Here is a 20397-nt window from a genome sequence, read left to right on the forward strand (position 1 = left end):
ACCTTAAATGACAAATATGTAATTTTATCATCAATTTGGAAATTGGCTTTAGCAAACATATTATAACAAGTGAAGAGGCCCAAAAGGTTCGAAAATGGTTATGTACTATGTACAAGCATATAAGCAAACAATAATGACTTTCGACAAGAGAACCATTTAATTGTTACTCTGTATTTTTTCAACTTCCAGAGAATCAAACCCAGGACACCTGTCACTCTTATGACAGGTGCACCAATACACTACCCAAAGGTACAAATGGTAGCTAAAGGTTACTAGCTTTAAAACAAATTTTTCTAAATTTTCAGCATATGTATTAAGGAATTTTTTTGTCAATGTATCAATGTTCTTTCCTACTTAAAGGAAATATTCTGGGTTTTTTTTTTTATCAATAATTATTCTGTTTCAGTGCAAGGATATACCAAATAAGAGAACATTTATATTTGTGCAGTAACTGTTTTATGTATGATATATACATTGTAAATAAAAAGTTTTCCATGATTTTTTTCCAAATCCCGAGTCAATCCCAAGAGGACGATATTTTAACTCAAACAATCGAGAAGAGAAAAACGACATTTAAAAATCGGAAAATTGAAGCAAAGTAGTTAGGTACCTGAATACTTGAGCCGTACGTGGTTCGGAAATAGTTATGTACTAGGCCTATGTACAAACATATAAGCAAACAATAATGACTTTCGACAAGAGAACCATTTATTAGTTACTCTGTATTTCTTCAACTTACAGAGACAAAAAACGACCCGATTGTCGAAGTCTTTCAGTTATCTTGTACTCGACACAATAGTCCAATCCACACTTTGCAAAAGTTGTTTCCCTTTGCGGGGTCAACCAAAAAGTCAAAAGGGAAAGAAATGTCATTTCTCCTCTTTATGCTACCAAATATTTGGGCGTGTTGTGAAAATTCCATTGTGTTTAATTTTTTTTCTTTCAATGTGTGGGTAGCCCCATCTTGGGGCAATCAGTACACAAAAGGCAGAGCTTTTTTAAAGTCAAATGACGAAGTTACAAACCTGAAAACTACAAAGGCTACTGTGTGGATTGTATGGGTTTATCCCCTAAGATGGCGGCCAAGGGACATAACTTTTGAAAAGTGTGGATTGGTCTATCTTCCATGCCATCTTTGTTGTACTTTCGGTTTGACGAATCATCTAAATTTAAACTCTCCTTCGATCATGCATCCCGGAAAATAACTGAACATCGTATATTTGTGCCTTTTATTTGGAAATTAATGTACCTTTTTTTCACGGTAAAGTGAAATCGACGTCAGGCATTTTTGATAGAATAGCGTCGGGCGCGTTTGACGTAATAACAAAAAATTAAGCAATTTAGATTGATAAATGTAAAATAAATCAATATTTTTTTTTAAATCACCTTTAATGGTGCATATACACATATTTGAAGTGATTATTTTCTGTATAATATTACGAGTTATATTTTGTAATAGCATTTCACACGAAATATATTAAAAATCTTTTGGATGGCTTTGATTGACACATCTTAGCATGCAATGGAAAAAAAATTCAATTTCATTTCTAATAGTTAGGAAAAGTAACAATCTTTAATCTGAAGTTTCTGGATTTTAGGTTTAATATTTTCCATTAATACACTTGTCAACAAGATTATCAATCCCCTCCCGACAACATCCAAGAAAAGGTCATATTTATAATTATGTTCACTAGAAGTTGCTTTTGTTTTCATTTTCAGGTAAGCCTAATCCATAACAGCAGCTTTAGCCCTAATTCTCTCGAAAAAAAAAACAGTGTCTATTTAATTTATACAACATAGTTTAACACTAAGTAGAAAAATACGTAGGAACATACTTCTGCTACAGTTGGATCCAGTGTACCCTTTTTTACAGACATAACATGCTCCATTGTTAACATCACAAACTTTACAATTATCAGACTTATTACAGGGCAGACAATCGTCACCATAGTGGTCAACCTCACATCCTGGACAAAGGTTTCAAAAAAGAAAAACAGTTGTATTTTTCATTGAACAAAGCAAAAACAAGACATAAGATATTAGAAAATCTAATAAGATATTTTCTTGAAGTTAAGCAATAAATAATATTTGTTACTCACCATACATTTCTATTTCACATAATTCGATTTCAATTGTATTGCTAGATGGCACCCATACATAAAAATAAATCGTCGTTCCAGTTCGTTGAGCTTCAAACTTAACTGTTTGTGGATTTTCCCTTCTGTAGCTGCCAAGTTCGTAGTAAGGCCAAGTACGAGTGTCATCGTAACAAAAAATATTTGCTCCATTCGTTGTAAAATTTCCTTCATTTATAGAAAAACTCATATTAAAGTATTCATATTTAACCGAAAACTCATTTGTAGCCAGGGTTAATTTTATTGCAATTATAAATTCCGTTTTTTTTTTTAATACAAAACCATTTCTTTTAATTAATGTAAGAGTAAAATATAAATACATCAATCTGAATTATGAATACACTTCCAGAATTGTACATTCATGCACATTGCAGCTGCAACTTTCTCTTTCATGTATAAATACACGATACTGAAATATATACCTTTGAATATAAGTCTCGACGATTTAATGGTGTACATTTTTTGAAGGTTGATATGAAATTCAAAATAATCCCCACTAAAATGTTCACATGTACCAGTTCTATCTCCGTCGGTCAAATTCCCAGATATTTGGAGGGGTTTGCCCACATATAAGTCTTGATAGCCAGTCACATTTCTTCCAAATGCTAAGTTATCTATTAAATGAAAACAAAATGATAAAATTCATACCAAAAAAACCCCAAACAAAACAAAACAAAAACAAAAATAAATCATGCGTTTGATTAAAGGTTGGAACATTTAAAGTGATAAAGTTGGATTTTTATTTGACATATCAAATGCATAATCTACTGAAACAGTGATAAAATATCATAATTAAAAATAGCATATCTCCTCTCAATGCCAGAGAAATATTTCCTTTGAGACTTGTTCACTACTAGAACTACCCAAAATCAATGGTTAAAGAGTGTTTGCTCTTGAATCGCGGAGAAAGGAGTTAATTCTTAAGTTGTGGGTTTGAATCCCACTGCAAGAGGTGATCCATATCGGTCCTTCGGATGTGTACTTATACATGTATATTTTAATCATTTAAAGTATCAATAAAATATATTAAAATCAGACCAAAACTTTAAGAGGAGTTGCATTTTGAAAGAATTTCACAGAAATTTCTATTTTTAGTAACAACTCCAACACCGTTCGTCGAAATCAAAAACCGATATAAAGAATCATGTATCTTAGTGTAGTCTACTTATATGCCAAGTTATATTGAAATCAGATCAAAACTGTAGGAGGAGTAGCATTTTGAAAAATTGTTTACAGACAGACAGACAGACGGACGGACGCCGGACGCATTACTATCGCATAAGCTCTTCTGGTCTCTGACCTATAGTAAACTTTTTCTCAGTGTCAACTACTTTTAGTACCAATTCTTATACTATATTTTCGGTACATTTCTTAATGTGGGGGGGGGGGCCAACCAGGTTTTCAATTAACATTTCCTATAGTGTAAGTTAGGTTGGTAAAAAAAAAGTGGGGGCCCCCCCCCCCCTGGCCCCCCGGATACTATGCCCCTGTTTATAGAGAGAGTTATTGTTAACGTGATTAAAAAGACCCTCTCTGTGCCTCGCGGGCAGAGCACATTGGTAGAAAAATTGCGGGAAAACATTCCCAAATCATCACATTGAACTTCAGAAATATTACTCCCACAGGTGGCCCACGTATGGAATGTTGTCAGGATTGGGAAACCAGCCCCACACACATTTTATTACGCAATCTGGCATTATATCTCTGCGATGCCACACTAAATTTCTGAACCTTGGGTCTTGTTCTAATGCCCTTCTTTTTTTCTCAGCATATCGAGGATGATCCCAGATATCTCTATGATACATCATAGTCCAAAATCTTTTGTACTTTTCTTTACGCAAAGTTTTATTTCTTCTATGTTTTGGTTGAGGGTCAGTTTCCCACCACATCTGCCTATTTACTTCATCAGTAATACAAGGTCTACAGAAACAATATATACACTCTGAACTATTAGGATCCTGTTGAATTCTGAAAGGTTCATTTATGAAATCATCATTTTCATTTGTTTGGTCCTCATGTTCTGGTGAATCAATCTGATCTCTGCATTTACTAAAGAGTTACTACCTGAAATTACTGCTAAATCAAAATCCCAATCAAAGTGATTGAAACACCTCTTATATTTTCTAACTGATCATCACTCAATTCCATTATAACAAATATCACTTTTTATCCAGGTAGAATTATATTACCCCAATTGTTCCTACCAAACTTAGCTCCATAAAATGTCACTTGGGTTCAGAGCTCAAATTGCAAACTCTTTTTTTCAGCAGCAGGATGTTTCATTTTCTTTGGTAGGGGGTTTCAAATTTTCCAAATATTAAAAGTTACTTATTAAGAATTTTAATCATAATTTGATATCAAATTCTTTGAATTCATTGAACTTTATTTGACCTGTTTTTCAGTGAATTAGCATTTATAGTAAACTACAAAAATCATAGAATTTTTTCAACTTGTAATCCCCTATCACCAATTGAAGTTGGGCTTATATTGCTAGCATTCAATGATCTCTAAAGTTTCTGAATTATTACTGATTATAAAATATGGATTCTACAACCAAAAAGCTTCCACCTTCATTTAAAATATCAATTTCTTGAGATGACCAACAAAAAAATGAAATACTTTCTCTTCTTCATAAAGCAAGAGATATTTTAGTGAGACAACTGAATCATCCTGTAAATAACGCAGAGATCCTAGAAAAGGTTTTGAAAACATTCTTGGAGAAATATGACAGAGAAGATGGAGAAGCAAATGTGACTATGGAAACCTTGGACTTGAACACATACATTCAGGCACAGGAAAAGGATTCAAACCAGAAAATCTTTCTTACTGCAGAATCATCACTAAGATGTTTAGTAAAAGTGGTGGAAAATCATTCCAAATTTTGTAATGGTGATCTTACGTTAAAAAAGATCACCGAAAAGGGACATGTTGCTGCAGCAAGATTTAATTGTAAAATTCAAAAACATCATAGCATTTTGTGGTCTTCATCACCATACCTGCCAAATAATGAATATTTGGTGAATAAAAGAGTTATTCATGGATTTGCTTGTAGTTGAATGTTGCCTGTTCATTACGTCAGATTTTCAAAAGGAGCTAAAATTGGTTCCATTTACCAAAGTAATCGCGACAAATTCCTACAGAACATATATCCATTTATTGAATCAGAATATGAAGACAGTATTAACATGGCGCTAAGGGGAGAAGTAGGATGCAGCGATGATGATGGAATTAATATAATGACAGATGCTCGTCATGGATGGCGAAAAAATGCCAAAGACTCGAGTGTTGTGGCATTAGGAGAGAAAACACACCAAGTAATAAAGTGTGAACATGTCACCAAAGTGGACGATCCAGTATCTCAAAGACACGAGAAAATTGGAACAGAGAGAATTTACAACTATCTTGATGAGCAAGGTGTTTCAGTTGATGTCCATATCCATGATCGAAATATCTCTATCAAAAAATTTGTTCGAGAATTAGGAGGAACAACGAATCAAAATGATACCTGGCATGGAGTTAAAAGTATTAAAGAGAAAATGAAAAAAATTTCAACTGGACCAGCATATCAGAAGGGGAAAACTTGGTCTGAATATCTATATGATAAAGTTGAGCCAGATGCCACTCACTGCCACTGGGCAATAAGAAACTGCGATCAGAATCCCCAAAAATTACAAGCTCTCCTTTTGAATACCATTAAACAATATAAAGGAAATCATTCTGATTGTCATCCTACATCACGGTGCAAAACAGATACAAATTATGAGCCATCAAGACTTGTACTCTGTGATAAAGTGTCTGAAAAATTGTTACGTGGTGTAATAACTAGTTCAAATTTATATAAATATCCACAGGATTATGCACTTGCAAAGGATACTTATTATGTAGAAAGTTTCAACAATACTATGAACATGTTTCAGGACAAAAGAATTGCATTTAGTGATAAGGGATACAGAGCGCGTTCAAATTTAGCAGTCTGTCATTGGAATGAAAATGTGGACCAAGAGTTTACCTCGGTATGGAATCCACCCAGAGCAAATGCCCCAAGAAGTAGAAAAAAAGATCTACAAAGCCCCTACATTAAGCAACAGAGACAACATCTGGAAGAGACAAATATCTGCACTTTTCACGTAGAGTTGAATCATAAATCATGTAAATGTATTCAATTAAGTAATTTATAAAACACACAGTGAAACAGATAATAATAATAAATATAAACAAAATCTTGTAAATTCAACTATTTTTTTTTATTCAGGATTATTTAATAAATTAATATTATAAGCCCTCTAAACAAAGTGATTCTTTTACACCGAAAGAAAGAATATCGTCTGCTAGAGTGCACGTGTAGATTGTAGCATGTGGTAATGTTTGTGTGACTGATAACATTTCTAAATTTAAACTGCAGAGGAGTGAGCCATGCCTCCTTGCCATATATGCTTAATTGGCGTCGGGGTGTAAAATTTTCTAGGTCACTACCGGCCTTTAAGGTGACTGCCATCTATTCGAAGGGTCATGAGTTCGCGCCCAGTGTGTGGTGTTTTTTTAATTTTTTTATTTTGAATTTCGTTCTTTTACTTATTGTTACCAAATTAAGATATGTGTAAACTCGACATTTATAATTTGTGATGACAAATCACTATAATAATAATTTTTTACCCATTAAAACAGTAATATCGACTGCGTAATGGTGGCTAAATGGTATCTTAATGGTAGCTTAAAGGAGTTTGGACATTAAGCACCTGTAAGTCTAGCTTAATGGTAGCTTAATGGTGACTTAATGGTGGTCTAAAAGTTACCATTAAGGACCTGTAAGCCACCATTAAGCTACCATTAAGCTACATTTAATCACTCATTAAGTACTTTTAGATGGCTTAATGGTAACTTAATGGTGGTGTAAATGTTACCTAAAGGCGCTTAATGGTGACTTAAAGACAACCATTAAACCACCATTAAGGACCTATAAGCCACCATTAAACCAAGCTTAAAGGGTGTGTTTCATCTATCAGCATTGCGAATGTAAACAAGGTCAGTCTTGTTCCCTCCCCCGCTTTTCTTTCCGTCAGGGGTTGGAAAACAACCTCGAAAGTACTAACATCACTATATGTTAATTTTTTTTTTACATTTCCTGTGTATTCAAATATAGAATAGAAGGAGTGTATTCAAATATAGAATAGAAAGAGTTAAAAGTCCGTTCTATAGTATATTTTGAGTAATATCTTTAAATTCAATTAAGTTAAACTCCATACTCCAAAGATGAGATGTATTCCAACATTTAGGCGCCTGATCCCACCTCTGATGTTTAGGAGGTCCGTGTTTGCTCTGCTCTACCGGGCTGCTCTATACATATAAGTTTAAGTGTTGGTGTATTGGGATTGGGGTGGGAGTAGTTATTTGGAATTAAAGGTTTTCTAAACATTGAAAAGATTGTTAATCAGAATGTTCTTTCCGTTTATATATTACGAGATATTAATTTATTTACTTCCATAAAGTGAATCAGTAAAAATATAAATGTTTTTTCATATTTATTATAGAAAGTAGCTTATCATTTACTATCGAAAAAACGACAGGTCCTTTTTTTTTTAGAACATCGAATTTTACTTCTCGGATAAAAACGTACTCTGCACAGTTCGTGTTTTATATTCTAAAATTGAAAATTAATACATTTTTGAATATAGGTGACGCATGTGTCTAACTTCAATTTATATTTTCTGCAGACAACATTTACTTGAGGAATCGATCAAGTTAAAAATGGTATCGTTTTTGTTTGATTTTTATCCGACTTTAAGTTTTCAAAATATTCGCGACTATCGTCTCCATTCATTAGACGCATGCCTTTTCACACATATCGAATCGGTTTGATGATTTAGACTTATTTTCATTGTTTGCTTCATATATTTCCCGGGCGACAATTGATGGTTACATCAATGTTATCTTGTTTTGTATTGTTTTATGGACTTTGAGATTGAATACTGATCGTTATCTCCGTATCCTTCTTTCAAAATTTGTGAAATGTGGGGCTGTCATGGCGTCTATAATATATTCGAGGTTGTTTTCCCCTAGTCGGAAAGGCCCGAGAAGTTGCGATTGAGGCTGCGATAACATTACCTTCGAAAAACCTTATGCTAATTAATTTTGTTGTTCCACACAGTTCTGATTTTTTTTTTTAGTGATTTCTAGTCTACAGATATTTATTTGTATAAATTTCGTTTTATTTTTATTGCTTTACGAGGACTGTTTCATAAATTATGTCCTTGGAAAGAAACAACCAGAAGTCTCTGTCGAGACTGTTGCTCTACTGGTTTGTACTTATAATAGGAAGAGAAATATACATGTAGTAGTTGGGACTTAAAACTTTACAAATTAGAAATAAATAGAATAATGATCCTTGATTAATTCTCTTTTTGTGGCAAGATTACTACAACTGTAGAAGTAGCTTCTAATAAAAGTTTACAGAATTTTCAATTTTATTTACCATCCCAACATCAGTCATCAAAATCAAAAACACAAAATTAAATACTATGTATCTCAGTGTAGTCTACATGCATTTGCAGGCCAAATTATATTATAATTAATCAAACTAAAACTGTATTTGGGGTACTATTTTGAAAGTAATTCACAGAAATTTCTATTTTTAGTGGGTGTTGCTAAAACGCGGAACGGAAAACGGAACAGAAAGCGGAACGGAACGGAAAACGGAATATATTATTTTGGATTAAATCACTTAAAATACACAATTTTTATCATAAACGATATATCTTGTACACAATCATTCCCCAACTATTAAATACAAGTTGATTTTGTCATGCTCAGTGGCTTATTTACGAAAATCGCTAACATAGCAGTCACCTGAATCGAATTTAAAAAAAAGGGGGGGGGGAGAACTTGAAAAGTATTTGACAAGCAAAAAAAATACAAACAAAAAGAAGACAATTGTTTGATTCGGGAAGGGATACAACACAAAAAGAAAAAATTGTTTGATTTGGGAAGGGGGGATAAGTTCCAACTCCAACATCTTTCAGTACTATTAATTTTTCTTACACTAACTTACTTCATTTATAACATTCACAAAAAGTGTGAGGATGTGAACTTGAACAAAGATTTCCGTAGTTAAAAGGTTTTGACTGGGCGTAGCAAATATTTGATATCTAGATGAACCATGGAAAGAGAAATAAAATGTAAAAAAAAATATTAAGATTACGTTTAGGGCAAAACTTTACGGCAAGCTCGAACAAACATTTCTTATACACACTGGTTGTTAAAATTTTATTCATAATAGAGTCGTTTTCTGGATAGGCAAAGTTGGAAAACTTTCATGTGGTAGATATATATAGTGCAGAACCTTGTATTCACTGAAGTTTAATTTTGTTTGTTTGCAGTTCACATGTGTGTATGTTTGGGGGGAGGTGTATATCAATGAACCTGTAAAAAATAAGTTTGTTTCCCCGCTCATCGGAAAGGTCTGAGAAGTTATAATAGGTCTGCCTCCCCCCCCCCCTTTTGTGTCCAAAATATACATAAGGTTTAATAAAGCAACTTTTAATGTGGCCGTGGGCCCCAACACAGACCCGAAACTGCCTTTCCCCCTTTCATGATTGCGAATACGACACTGCGTGCATAAATCTGAATATCATAAAGTCTAGTTATTTTTGTCTTGAAAATGGAAAAAGGGGGTTGGGGGGGGGGCAGTAAAAAATTTCCAACATACAACAAGCATAAAAGGGGGATATGTCCTTTGCCCAAACACGAAAATCCTATTTTATGTGAATGTTTGTGTGTGTGGGAGGGGGTTTTCTTTCAGTACCACGAAGGGTTCGTAGTATGACGCATGAATATATAATAGTTTACAATATTTTTTCTATTGTAAATGACTTTTACAACAAGAATATTGCTCTTTTATCTGATCTGAATCGAATCTATGTTATTTTTTTGACATTTTTTTTTCCGTTCCGTTTTCCGTTCCGTGTTTTAGCAACATCCATTTTTAGTAATCCAAGGCAACATCGTTCATCGAAATCAATAATCGATACACCGAATTATGTATCTTAGCGTAGTCTACTTGTGTGTCAAGTTATATTGAAATAAAATCAAAACTGTATGAGGAGTAGCATTTTAAAAGTATTTTACAGAAGTTTTAATTTTTAATAACCACGGAAACATCGTTCATCGAAATCAAAAAACGACACACAGAATTATGTATCTTTTTTCTATTTTTAGTAACCACGGCAACACCGTTCATCGAAATCAAAACCGATACACAAAATTATGTATCCTAGTGAAGTCTACTTGAGTGCTAAGTTATATTGAACTCAGACGAAAACTGTAAGAGAAGCATCATTTTGAAAAAAAAAAGTTTACGACAGACAGCTAGACGGATAGACAGACGGAGGGACTCCGTACGCATTACTATCGCATAAGCTCTCCTGGTCTCTGACCAGTAGAGCTAAAACGCTTTTCGAGGATTTGAATAAATGATTTACCCTAAATATTTACTTTTCATTAAAACACATGTCCATAAGATTTTTGTTTCATTTCTTATTATTTTAGAACACATTTTTGAGTACGGCCTATTATAGCCTGGAAAATAGCAGATCCTTATATTTCCTAAAGGGGGGGGGGTGCTTCCTTTTTCACTTATTATTATCAAACATTTCTAAAAATTATTAAAATGTTCATTGAAAGGTTGGCATCTTTTTGTTGTTACCTTGCCAAATTGGAATTACATGTATCTGATATTCTATGAGTAAATTTGATTGTGTAAGAAGTGACACCTATATAACCACCTCCCCCTCCCCAAAAACATACATACACATATACATGCGTACACACTCATGATAACGGATTACCAAGTTTGGGCAATTTTTTTTTTTACTAATTTTGCGAGACAAACGTTTTTTTATTTGTCATTCTCTTTACTGCTTCCTCTTTCCAAACAGAACTAGGGCTAATTGTAATGGGAACCGTAAAATATGTTCCCCAAACGTTCCTCCATTCCCTTTTGGTGCCTTAATTTTTTAAGCTTCATTAAATAAGACGAACTCTATTTATTTCAAACTTTAACAACGTTTGTTCCTTACATATACAAGAACTAAGTATATTACAAATTTTAGCATTGCATGCACGCGCACGTGAATGCTTGTGCAGAATATATCATCATCATTGGCTATTCATGAATCTTAATATTCTAAGAATTTTAATATTTCTAAAAAGTAAAAAAAAACTAGGAATAAATCAAGTATATAAGTCATTTTAGCATAGCTGCAGAACTGTAGCTCTCCGAAAAAAAATATATATATTGACATACTGGAGAGCTACAGTGCCACCCATTGAAAAAACTGTATATTCATTGCGCACAAAAAGGTGCACTGTTTCTCGATTTATTTCTCGAATATCTCAAAATATTAATAAATTAATGTGTGTTCCTAACATATTCTTTGGCTCTTTCCACAACAAAACATTCCTTATAACTGTTTTAAAGCCCTTTTGGTCATGACGTTAAAATCACTATCAAAACTTTCGCCTATCTATACTTTCATTTTGGTTTGTAAGATAATTCAGTCCACCGCGATTCGTACAGATGTAAACTATGAGAGTACTTGATGGAGGAGTAAGGGATTTATTGAAATAAAGCTTTTATTACAATTGAGGTAAGAATTTTGAAAAATTAATCCAGAACCGTGCACACTTTTTGTGTGCAATAAATATACAGTTTTTACGATGGGTGGCACTGTAGCTCTCCGGTCTTTCAATGCATATTTTTTTCGGAGAGCTACCGTTCTGCATGTAATTCTAGCATTGCAACCAATTTTAATGTTTATGAAAATATATTTTTTGCATATTATATATATATATATATATATATATATATATATATATATATATATATATATATATATATATATATATATATATATATATATATATATATATTTACAGGGATCGAAATTAACTTTTTTAACCACAGGCTAATTTTAGCCTGTACATATAAAATCTACAGGCTAAAATGAAGATCTACAAGCTAAAATTTAAAGATGGATTAAATGTCTTTTTCATGCTCATTTAAATCAATAATAATACAGGTCCTTCTATAGTAGATCAGTACAGATTTAAGAACATCAATGTTTTTACATTAAAAAAAAGGTAATCTGGCCTAATAAAAACACACACACACACACAAAATTAAAATATATTTATTTCCTGTAATTCCTGTAACATTCCAAAAAAGAAAATCAATATGATCAAGGGTAGGTAGGTTGGGATTTTTGGCTACTGAATAATGGGGTCAAACATCCCGGGCATAATTAACCAGGTGTGATATTTACAGCGGGCACCTAACATGGCTGTCTAGCTGCAGAAAACGATCTTCAAAAAGTTATGGGAGAAATTATTTGGTGTAAAACTAATGATTACTCTTTTTATCTAAGGTAAATTTTGACAAGGTTGACACATTTTATATGTCAAATAAAACTACAATGAAACATTTTTGTATAAATTGCATCAGCTGACTGGGAAATGGTGACAGAATCAACCGAGGTTTACCGAATCAGGCGAATGCATTGACTCTTTTCAAATTTCAAAAAAGCAAGACGAATTACCAGAAAAATATGGATACAAGACTACTTGGGTCAAAAATCACCACTCGCTAAAAAGTTCGAGTGTCTTCTATTTTTACTCGCTGTTTTAAAAATCAGCTCGCATTTAGCGAGTATTTCTCGCTAATTTCGAACCCTGATTTATATATATATACATTATTATATGAATTGGAAATTATTTTTCTGAAGTTTATACATTTTTGGAAGCCTCGTTTATTAAAAAAAAAAATGAATATATTGCACCAAATATTTCTGCTACATCCTCTTAAACTCTGCAAGACAAAGAGAAAAAAATCACCGAGTCGACCTCCAATATGGCGGCCAACGGATGTAACTCTTGCTAAATTCTGGCCAGTCCAAAACTTTCTTTATAAAGTTTATCAATCATTTCACACAACTGCACGTGCATGCGTATGCACGCAAAATGTCCTTCCTTACGATTATCTTCACAACATACATGTACCCTAAAAACCGAATTTATTTTTAGAATCGTTAGAAAAGTAGTGCAAAAAAAAATTACAAGTTCCTTAATTTGCAGACTTGCATAAAAAAATTGGGCAGATGTCCTGAACTGAGCCTCAAACTTGTTGATAAGGAGTATCTTTAAAAAAGCTTGGCAGATGTAATTTATCAAGAAGATCAGTCGAATTACATGTATTTTGTGTATTACAACGCCAGTGAGAAGTCTTGAATTCCCCTACATTCAGTTTCATTTTCGGAGGTTCCCGCAGACAGACACATTTTGCCAGAAAACGAATCTGACACATTCCACCTCGAGATTTTAACCAAGGAAAGACAAGTTGATGTGCTTTGATTTGAGGGGTCACTCATTTCTGAACGAAAATAAGGGACATCGCTATGAGAAGAAAGTTAACATTGTCGCCTATGGGAAAACAATTATAGTGGACAGTGCCCATATTGGTAGGCATTTCAGTAAGTGAAAGATGTCATAGATCTTGAATTTATTTGAAAGTTGGTGTTTTTTTTAAATTATATTAAATTGTTCAAATTTATAAAAAAAAAACAATTCTTATATAGTTGATACACATTTTCAAACAAATTTATTCATAAATAAAGTGTCTAGCCCCCCGGTACAGTCAATATGCTGATACGTGTATCGCCCATTGTTTACACATGTATCATGTAGATTAAATACATCGATTTATATCATTTATTTATTCAGAATGATAAATATATATAAACTGATTAAGAAGCAATTATGTAGAAGTACATGCTTCACTGTGGTTTATTTTCAATACACAAAAAATCACAAATGAGGTTGGGATCGGTATTCAATCAGGGTCAAGGTCGAAGTGAAAGTAAACTTAGCAGAAAGTTATCAAAACTGTTCAGTGCAGTGTTTTAACAGTATATAGGTGATGGGCATTTGTATTTTACACAGAAGGTAAGAGATGTACCTTAATACAGTATTTGTACATGTTGTAAGTAGCAATTGAATGTTTTTGGATCTGACATTATGATCGACATGTCAGATATGTGACATATATCATTTCAGATCAGTTGAGCGGTCAAGCTGGGTACAGCTGTCTAGGAGTTAAACGATGTCTGCGAACATGCACATTAACTGATTTTTCTCATATTTTTTTAGCAGTTGCATTAAATGTATTTGTTGAATGTACAATTATTGTCAGTAAAACATGCTTTTTACCTTTTCTACTGAATTAACTTTATTATCAAAGTTAACTGTGTGATATTTCAAGTGGGAGCAAAGAAGAAGGTATGGTTTTTGCTTTATTGCGGCCTAAAAATGAGATGACATCAAAAAGTTTTGAAACTTGCTTAAATATTAGGTAAATAAATGACTCTGATAAATCAGGAAAGAATATGGCATGAAAGATTACCATTCTGCAAATATGACGTCATTAATGTGAAGCATTTCTCTATTTTCAACAGAACAAGCCTCAAAATGGCATCTTTCAAGGGTGATTTTCCTTTAGAAAACAGTGTCCACAGCCGTCGCCCACGTTAATATTTTGATATTTTGTGCAAAATTCAATAACAAATCACATATCTCAAGATCTTTGTGGGCGATGCCTGTGGACAATGTTATCTGAAAGAAAATTCCATTGAAAATTGGTGTCTTCTGCAACTTTTAAAGAAAATACGGGAAAATGCACATGTTTATGACGTCATAATTAGCATTTAAAAACACATGTGAGGAAAATGACTTGTATGATTTTTCTGCATTGAATTTCAATTATTTAAAAAGCATGAGTTTTCAACTTTTACACCAGTTTCATTTTTTAGAAAATCACAGGGCAAAATTTGTATGGAAACCATACCTTCTTCTTCATCATTTTAATTAGTAATTTCAAGTTATGGGCATAAAAGGAATATCGTAAAATTGTATGTGTTGAATGTCTGTGTGTCTGTCTGTCTGCAAATGTGATATTGTGCCATTTATTGTTTTGATTTTTTTTAGGTTCATGGTGATTGGTACAGGAAAACCATGAGGTTCATGCAGATGGTGTTGTTAAAAAACTATTGGCCAGCAAACGCACACCCATTTGAATACATCTTGAAACATCACCAGCAAAATGTGACAGTCAGCAAAATGTGTAAGTTAAAGTTTTCTAAAAAAATCATTGAAGTGAGGTCGGGGTGGGTGGCGGTGGTGAGGAAATGTACATATTAAATTGGTGATAAGAATATGAAAGTATGTATCTATAACAAATCTGTACATGCACTGTTATGTACATTTTGTAGCTCAAATAAATTTTCTTTTCCTATTTAAGAATTTCAAATTAATTAGATCTACATCATTGTTTTGTAAATTATGCATTATTAAGATTACACAGATAAAAGAATTGAAATTTCAATATTTGACTGTGAAAATTATGCGATTTGTCCGGAAATTCAATTTTTTTTCTCATTTTCCTACAAATTACAAAATGGTTACCATCGAAACAAAACAAAACAACTTTAGTAGATTATTTATTTAATCTGCAAAACCACATAAATTTTATTTTTTATTTTTAACATGAATATATTTGCACTGATTTTGTCTTTAATAAAAAGTACGGGAAAAGTGATGATAAACATGTATTGAGCTATCCATTATTATGATGTCATTGTGACGTCATAGATGAGTAAATTTGCATTGGCATGAGAATTGCTTTTAAACAAATGATTCTATTTAGGAGTATAAAGGCTTATAACATTTTTATTCATAGACCAAGTTTCATGAATGATACATCAATGGACAGGAAATATTCAGTACTTTCTTATTTTACTACTTTCGGGGTATTTGGTAACTTAATTTTTTATTATTTCTGGAGAAACTATGAATTGTAGGGTGAAAAATGGTCATATTTTGTGCGGAAATAGATTAATTTTTTAAAAATAATTGAAATTGACCCAATTAAGTGCTTGATTATGATTTTACTATGTATTTAAAGTTATGAAGGTGAATAAAAATGGTATAAATGTGTTAATAGGCTAAAATTTGACTTAAAACCTGGGTGCAGTTTTGGCTAGATTGGAGCATTTTTTAAGGATATTACACATAGAACTGTAAATGCTGTAAAATCTTAATTACCGGTAATGATTGGATTTTATGAAACTTGGCATGATGTCTCTACTTATGCTCTAGATTGATAAACAGTGTGAAATACTGTCATGTCAAAAAAAAATGAATTTTTATATGGGTACATCCCACTAATTATTTCTAGAATCGGTAGGTGAAGAAAGTAGTGCATAAAAAATTACTTCCTTAATTTGCAGACTTGCATAAAAAAAATTGGGCAGGTGTACTGAACTGAGCCTCATACTTGTTGATAAGGAGTATCTTTCCTACCAGAAAAGCTTGGCAAATGTAATTTATCAAGAAGATCAGCCGAATTATTTTGTGTAATAATACGCCAGTGAGAATTCTGAAATTCCCCTACTTTCACTTTCATTTTTAGAGTTTCCCGCAGACAGACGCATTTTGCCGGAAAACGAATATGACACATGCCACTTCGAGATTTCTCCAAGGAAAGACAAGTTTATGTGCTTTGATTTTGAGGGGTCACTCATTTCTGAACGAAAATTAGGGACATCGCTATGAGAAGAAACGTTAACATTGTCGCCTATGGGAAAACAATTAGTGGATTGTACCCAGCTGTATTAAGAATATCATACATTTCACACGCCTGCACGTGCATGAATATGCGCGCAAAATGACCTTCATTCCGCACATCTGATTAACATACATGTACCTAATAAAAGTTTTATCCCAATCGGACGAGTAGTTTTCGAGAACACTGACGGACAAAAAGTACCAGTGAAGAATTTTGATTAAAAGAAAAAAAAAGTAAGAGGTTCTAAAATCTTCATTTGGGGAACATATAATTTACTGATTAGGGCTGTTTTTTATGCGATATTACGATTCTCTCTTTTTCTCCAGGTATAGGATTGCTTTAATTACGATACACATCGTTGACGATGGATTCGCAGTTGTCAAAATTTCTAGTGAAAATTGTGTTGATGCTAATTTTTGCAGTTTTATTTCTATAATATTTGGCAAATATTCTTAACAAAACTTCAATATCGGTAGATAACAAACAGCTCTGATTTATTTCAGAGCATTGGAATACGATAGGAGCATTGTCTATTTAACATTTGCACAGAAACTATTTTACAAATATACACGAAGTGAATCCTGAAAAGTATACATTAATATTAACCCTAATTAAAGATTTTCTAGTTTTATTTACAGCTAATTATACTCCAGCACAAACCAAACTGCTTTCATTTCAGGGACATAGCCTCGTTTTTGAAGGGGGGGGGTTACACCTCCCGTATATATATAGGGGGGGGGGGGCTTGACAAGCCAAACAAAAAAATGTCCAAACTCCAAAATCCTATATTTCTTAAATGAGGTGTAATATATTAAAATCATTATATTACTTTACTAAATTTTAAGTTGGGAAGGGGAGTTAGGGGTCGCTTTTTCAATGATCATTTTCAGTAGTTAAAGGTTATGTTAGGAAATAAAAGTGGGGGGGGGGGGGGTTGCTGATCGCGCGTTTACAGGGATGTTATACAACATGATGATTAAAAGAAAAAAAAACATATTTCATGCATCTTTTAAAAATACATGATTTTGTACAGAGATTACGGTCATCTGTGTAATTGCACTTAATCAATATTTAATTTCTCAGTTTTATTAAATGCTTGTAATCACCGTCGAAAAATTTTATTAAACTATGATAGAGTCATCGGCCTTCCCATAGTGTACTATGAAAAACCTTAAATATCTGTCCATTAAATAGTTGGTACCAATTGGGCTTTTATTAAATTAAGTTTAAAAGAGTTTTTTTTTTCATTTTTCCCAAAAGTTTTTTCTGCCAATTACATCATTCAAATTGGCAATATCTAGGCATAGAAAAAAAAAACTTCGTACACGATGACAGTATTTGATTAAGATTCATTGAATCAAAATTTAGTAGTTCAGAGGAAGTGCCGATAAGAGAAAGTTACCCTCAGTACAAGACTTAGAAGCGCAGTTTCAGGCTTTGCAATGGAATGACAAATCTTTAATACCCCTATCTTTTAATGATTCTGTTTAGTTTTATTTAATAAAAAGGGTGGAATCGTATATTTGATACATGTATGTCATCTTCAACGTCAAGATATGGCTGAAATACTGCCGTAAAGCAATACACAAGCAATAAGTAGGCCTTTCAATTGCCGCTAGGGTTCGCTGTTATGATCGATAAATGGTTGCTGAAACTTGTTTAGAGCAGGTCCGAGGTATCTAACTGTTTATGTACACAAGTCCGTTTGTAGCATATCCCGAGTGTTTCTTTGCTGTCAATAGTCAATAGAATCCAGTGGTTTTAAAATTTAGCACTAATGATAGACTTATTTACCATATAGTCGGGACCCCGTTTAATTAGATAGAAGTAAATTAAAACTTTTAATTAAATAAAAGTGAAATCAACCCTCCTTCTTAGTTCTAACCTGATTAAATGTTTAAACTCGGTCGTACTTCTTCGTGCTAGGTAACACAAATAAGATGATTAATTGATGCATTTACTTGTACAAATTAATATATTGATATAGGAAGCGAAAAAGCGTGCACAAATAAAACATGTCATTATATTTTCTTCCTCATAACAATCGTCAAAGAGAGTTGAAATATTGAATATGGTCTGTTCCCCATTCATTTGACCCTGTTATTTCAGGTAGAGTGAGGACATTCTCCTCCTTTTGGTCAAAGCTTTTATGTACAAAACAATGAAAGGAACCCTTTTGTGTAAATAACAATACCAATACTGAAGTAGCCTATATGTCATTCTTATAAACGATAACTCATAAATCGGCACTTAGTTGGTCATTTTTCACATCTGAGTTACCTGTTCTTAAAACGTATGCATAAGTTGTTATCTTTTTTGATACTTTCATGTTCCTATAAATCTATCAATGAAATGTATTTTACTATATGTGCAACTTTAAAAATTAGTTGAAAGGCCTACAATAAGTCCATGGCCTTGATCTTAGTGTGTATATTTCAAATGGACCTTAGAGCTTTATTATTTTTCTGCGGCTTGTTATCTTCATCATTTAATAAATAAGATATAATTTTTAGAGTTTCAATGGGGTTTGGCATGAAGTTGGTCACGTAATCAAATTCTATAACGCCCGAATTTCGTTAAACTAGATTTGATCAAGTACCAACTTAACGCCATAACTTAATATGAAACCCTAAAAAAGACATTGTATTTCTTATAGCTATATTTTACTTTTACACGTGTTACAAAGAAATATAGGCACTATTTAGACTTTGTTCTTTGCTATTGAAATGCAATAAAACGTACATAATGTACCATCGATCTCATTTCACGTCACAATCGGAGCTTTCCAAATGACAAAGTCTGATCAAGTGACCAACTGCATGTCATTAAAAAATGGAATTGCAATTATATAAATAAATATTGTTATATAAGGAAAGATATTGGCACATGTAAATATTTGAATATGATAATATATTCCTGCAGCTGTTTGCTATTTTCATTTTCAATGTAGTTTTAATGGCGTCAAATCACTTAAGAAACCATAGTTACGACTAACTTACCAAATGCCGTTATTCCACAAAATTGACACGAAAAGAGGCAGAAATATATGACAAAATTGCTCATACTGCCACTGTTCTTTCGAGAAAAATATATGGTAACCTGTATTGATCCTGTTTTAAAAAAAACTAAAGCAGGAAGAATTCAACTGGCATTTAAAACGCTGCAATATTTATTGAATATCGATAGCTTCCTATAATTTGCAAGTCATATTTTTACGCGTTACGGAATCTGGCCTCAGGATCATGAAACAAACTTAGACTTAAGTCAAGTTCTCAAACGCATGTAAAATGTGTATTAATTTAAATATATTTTGATTTTGATCTGCTTTACCTCCTCAACATTACACTTTAATATAAAGATTTTGACTGGGCCTGACTTACAGGTAATTTATAAAAACAATCGCCTTTTGCAGTCAAAGTAGTTGATATAAATGTAAATATTTATTTGCCGAAACTTAAAAAATCAACCCTTCTAATTTTTTTTCCAGGGACAGAAATTGCCAATTCTTTTTCATGTTTAACTAACTGAAAACAATTAATTTTTTTTACATGTACATGTATTTTCAAATACAATGAGTCATGAATTTCTCTCTTT

At 32.7% G+C, this 20397-nt stretch overlaps 1 protein-coding gene across 1 annotated transcript; it reads right to left on the reverse strand.

Annotated features, from left to right (window-relative positions):
• Positions 1-1835: 1835 nt before the first annotated feature.
• On the reverse strand, positions 1836-19874 carry LOC134248960 (uncharacterized; the record flags this gene model as incomplete). The annotated part of the gene is made up of 4 exons (XM_062731341.1): positions 19803-19874; positions 2558-2749; positions 2100-2303; positions 1836-1967 (listed from the first exon to the last, which is right to left on the reverse strand). Coding segments are annotated over exons 1-4 (592 nt in total), but the record flags the coding sequence as incomplete, so codon positions are not given.
• Between the last annotated feature and the right edge of the window lie 523 nt (positions 19875-20397).

The sequence above is a fragment of the Saccostrea cucullata genome, unplaced genomic scaffold (assembly GCF_032062105.1).
Source record: "Saccostrea cucullata isolate Sc308-1 unplaced genomic scaffold, CSIRO_AGI_Scuc_v1 ctg4153, whole genome shotgun sequence".
In the NCBI taxonomy this organism is placed as follows: Eukaryota; Metazoa; Mollusca; class Bivalvia; order Ostreida; family Ostreidae; genus Saccostrea; species Saccostrea cuccullata.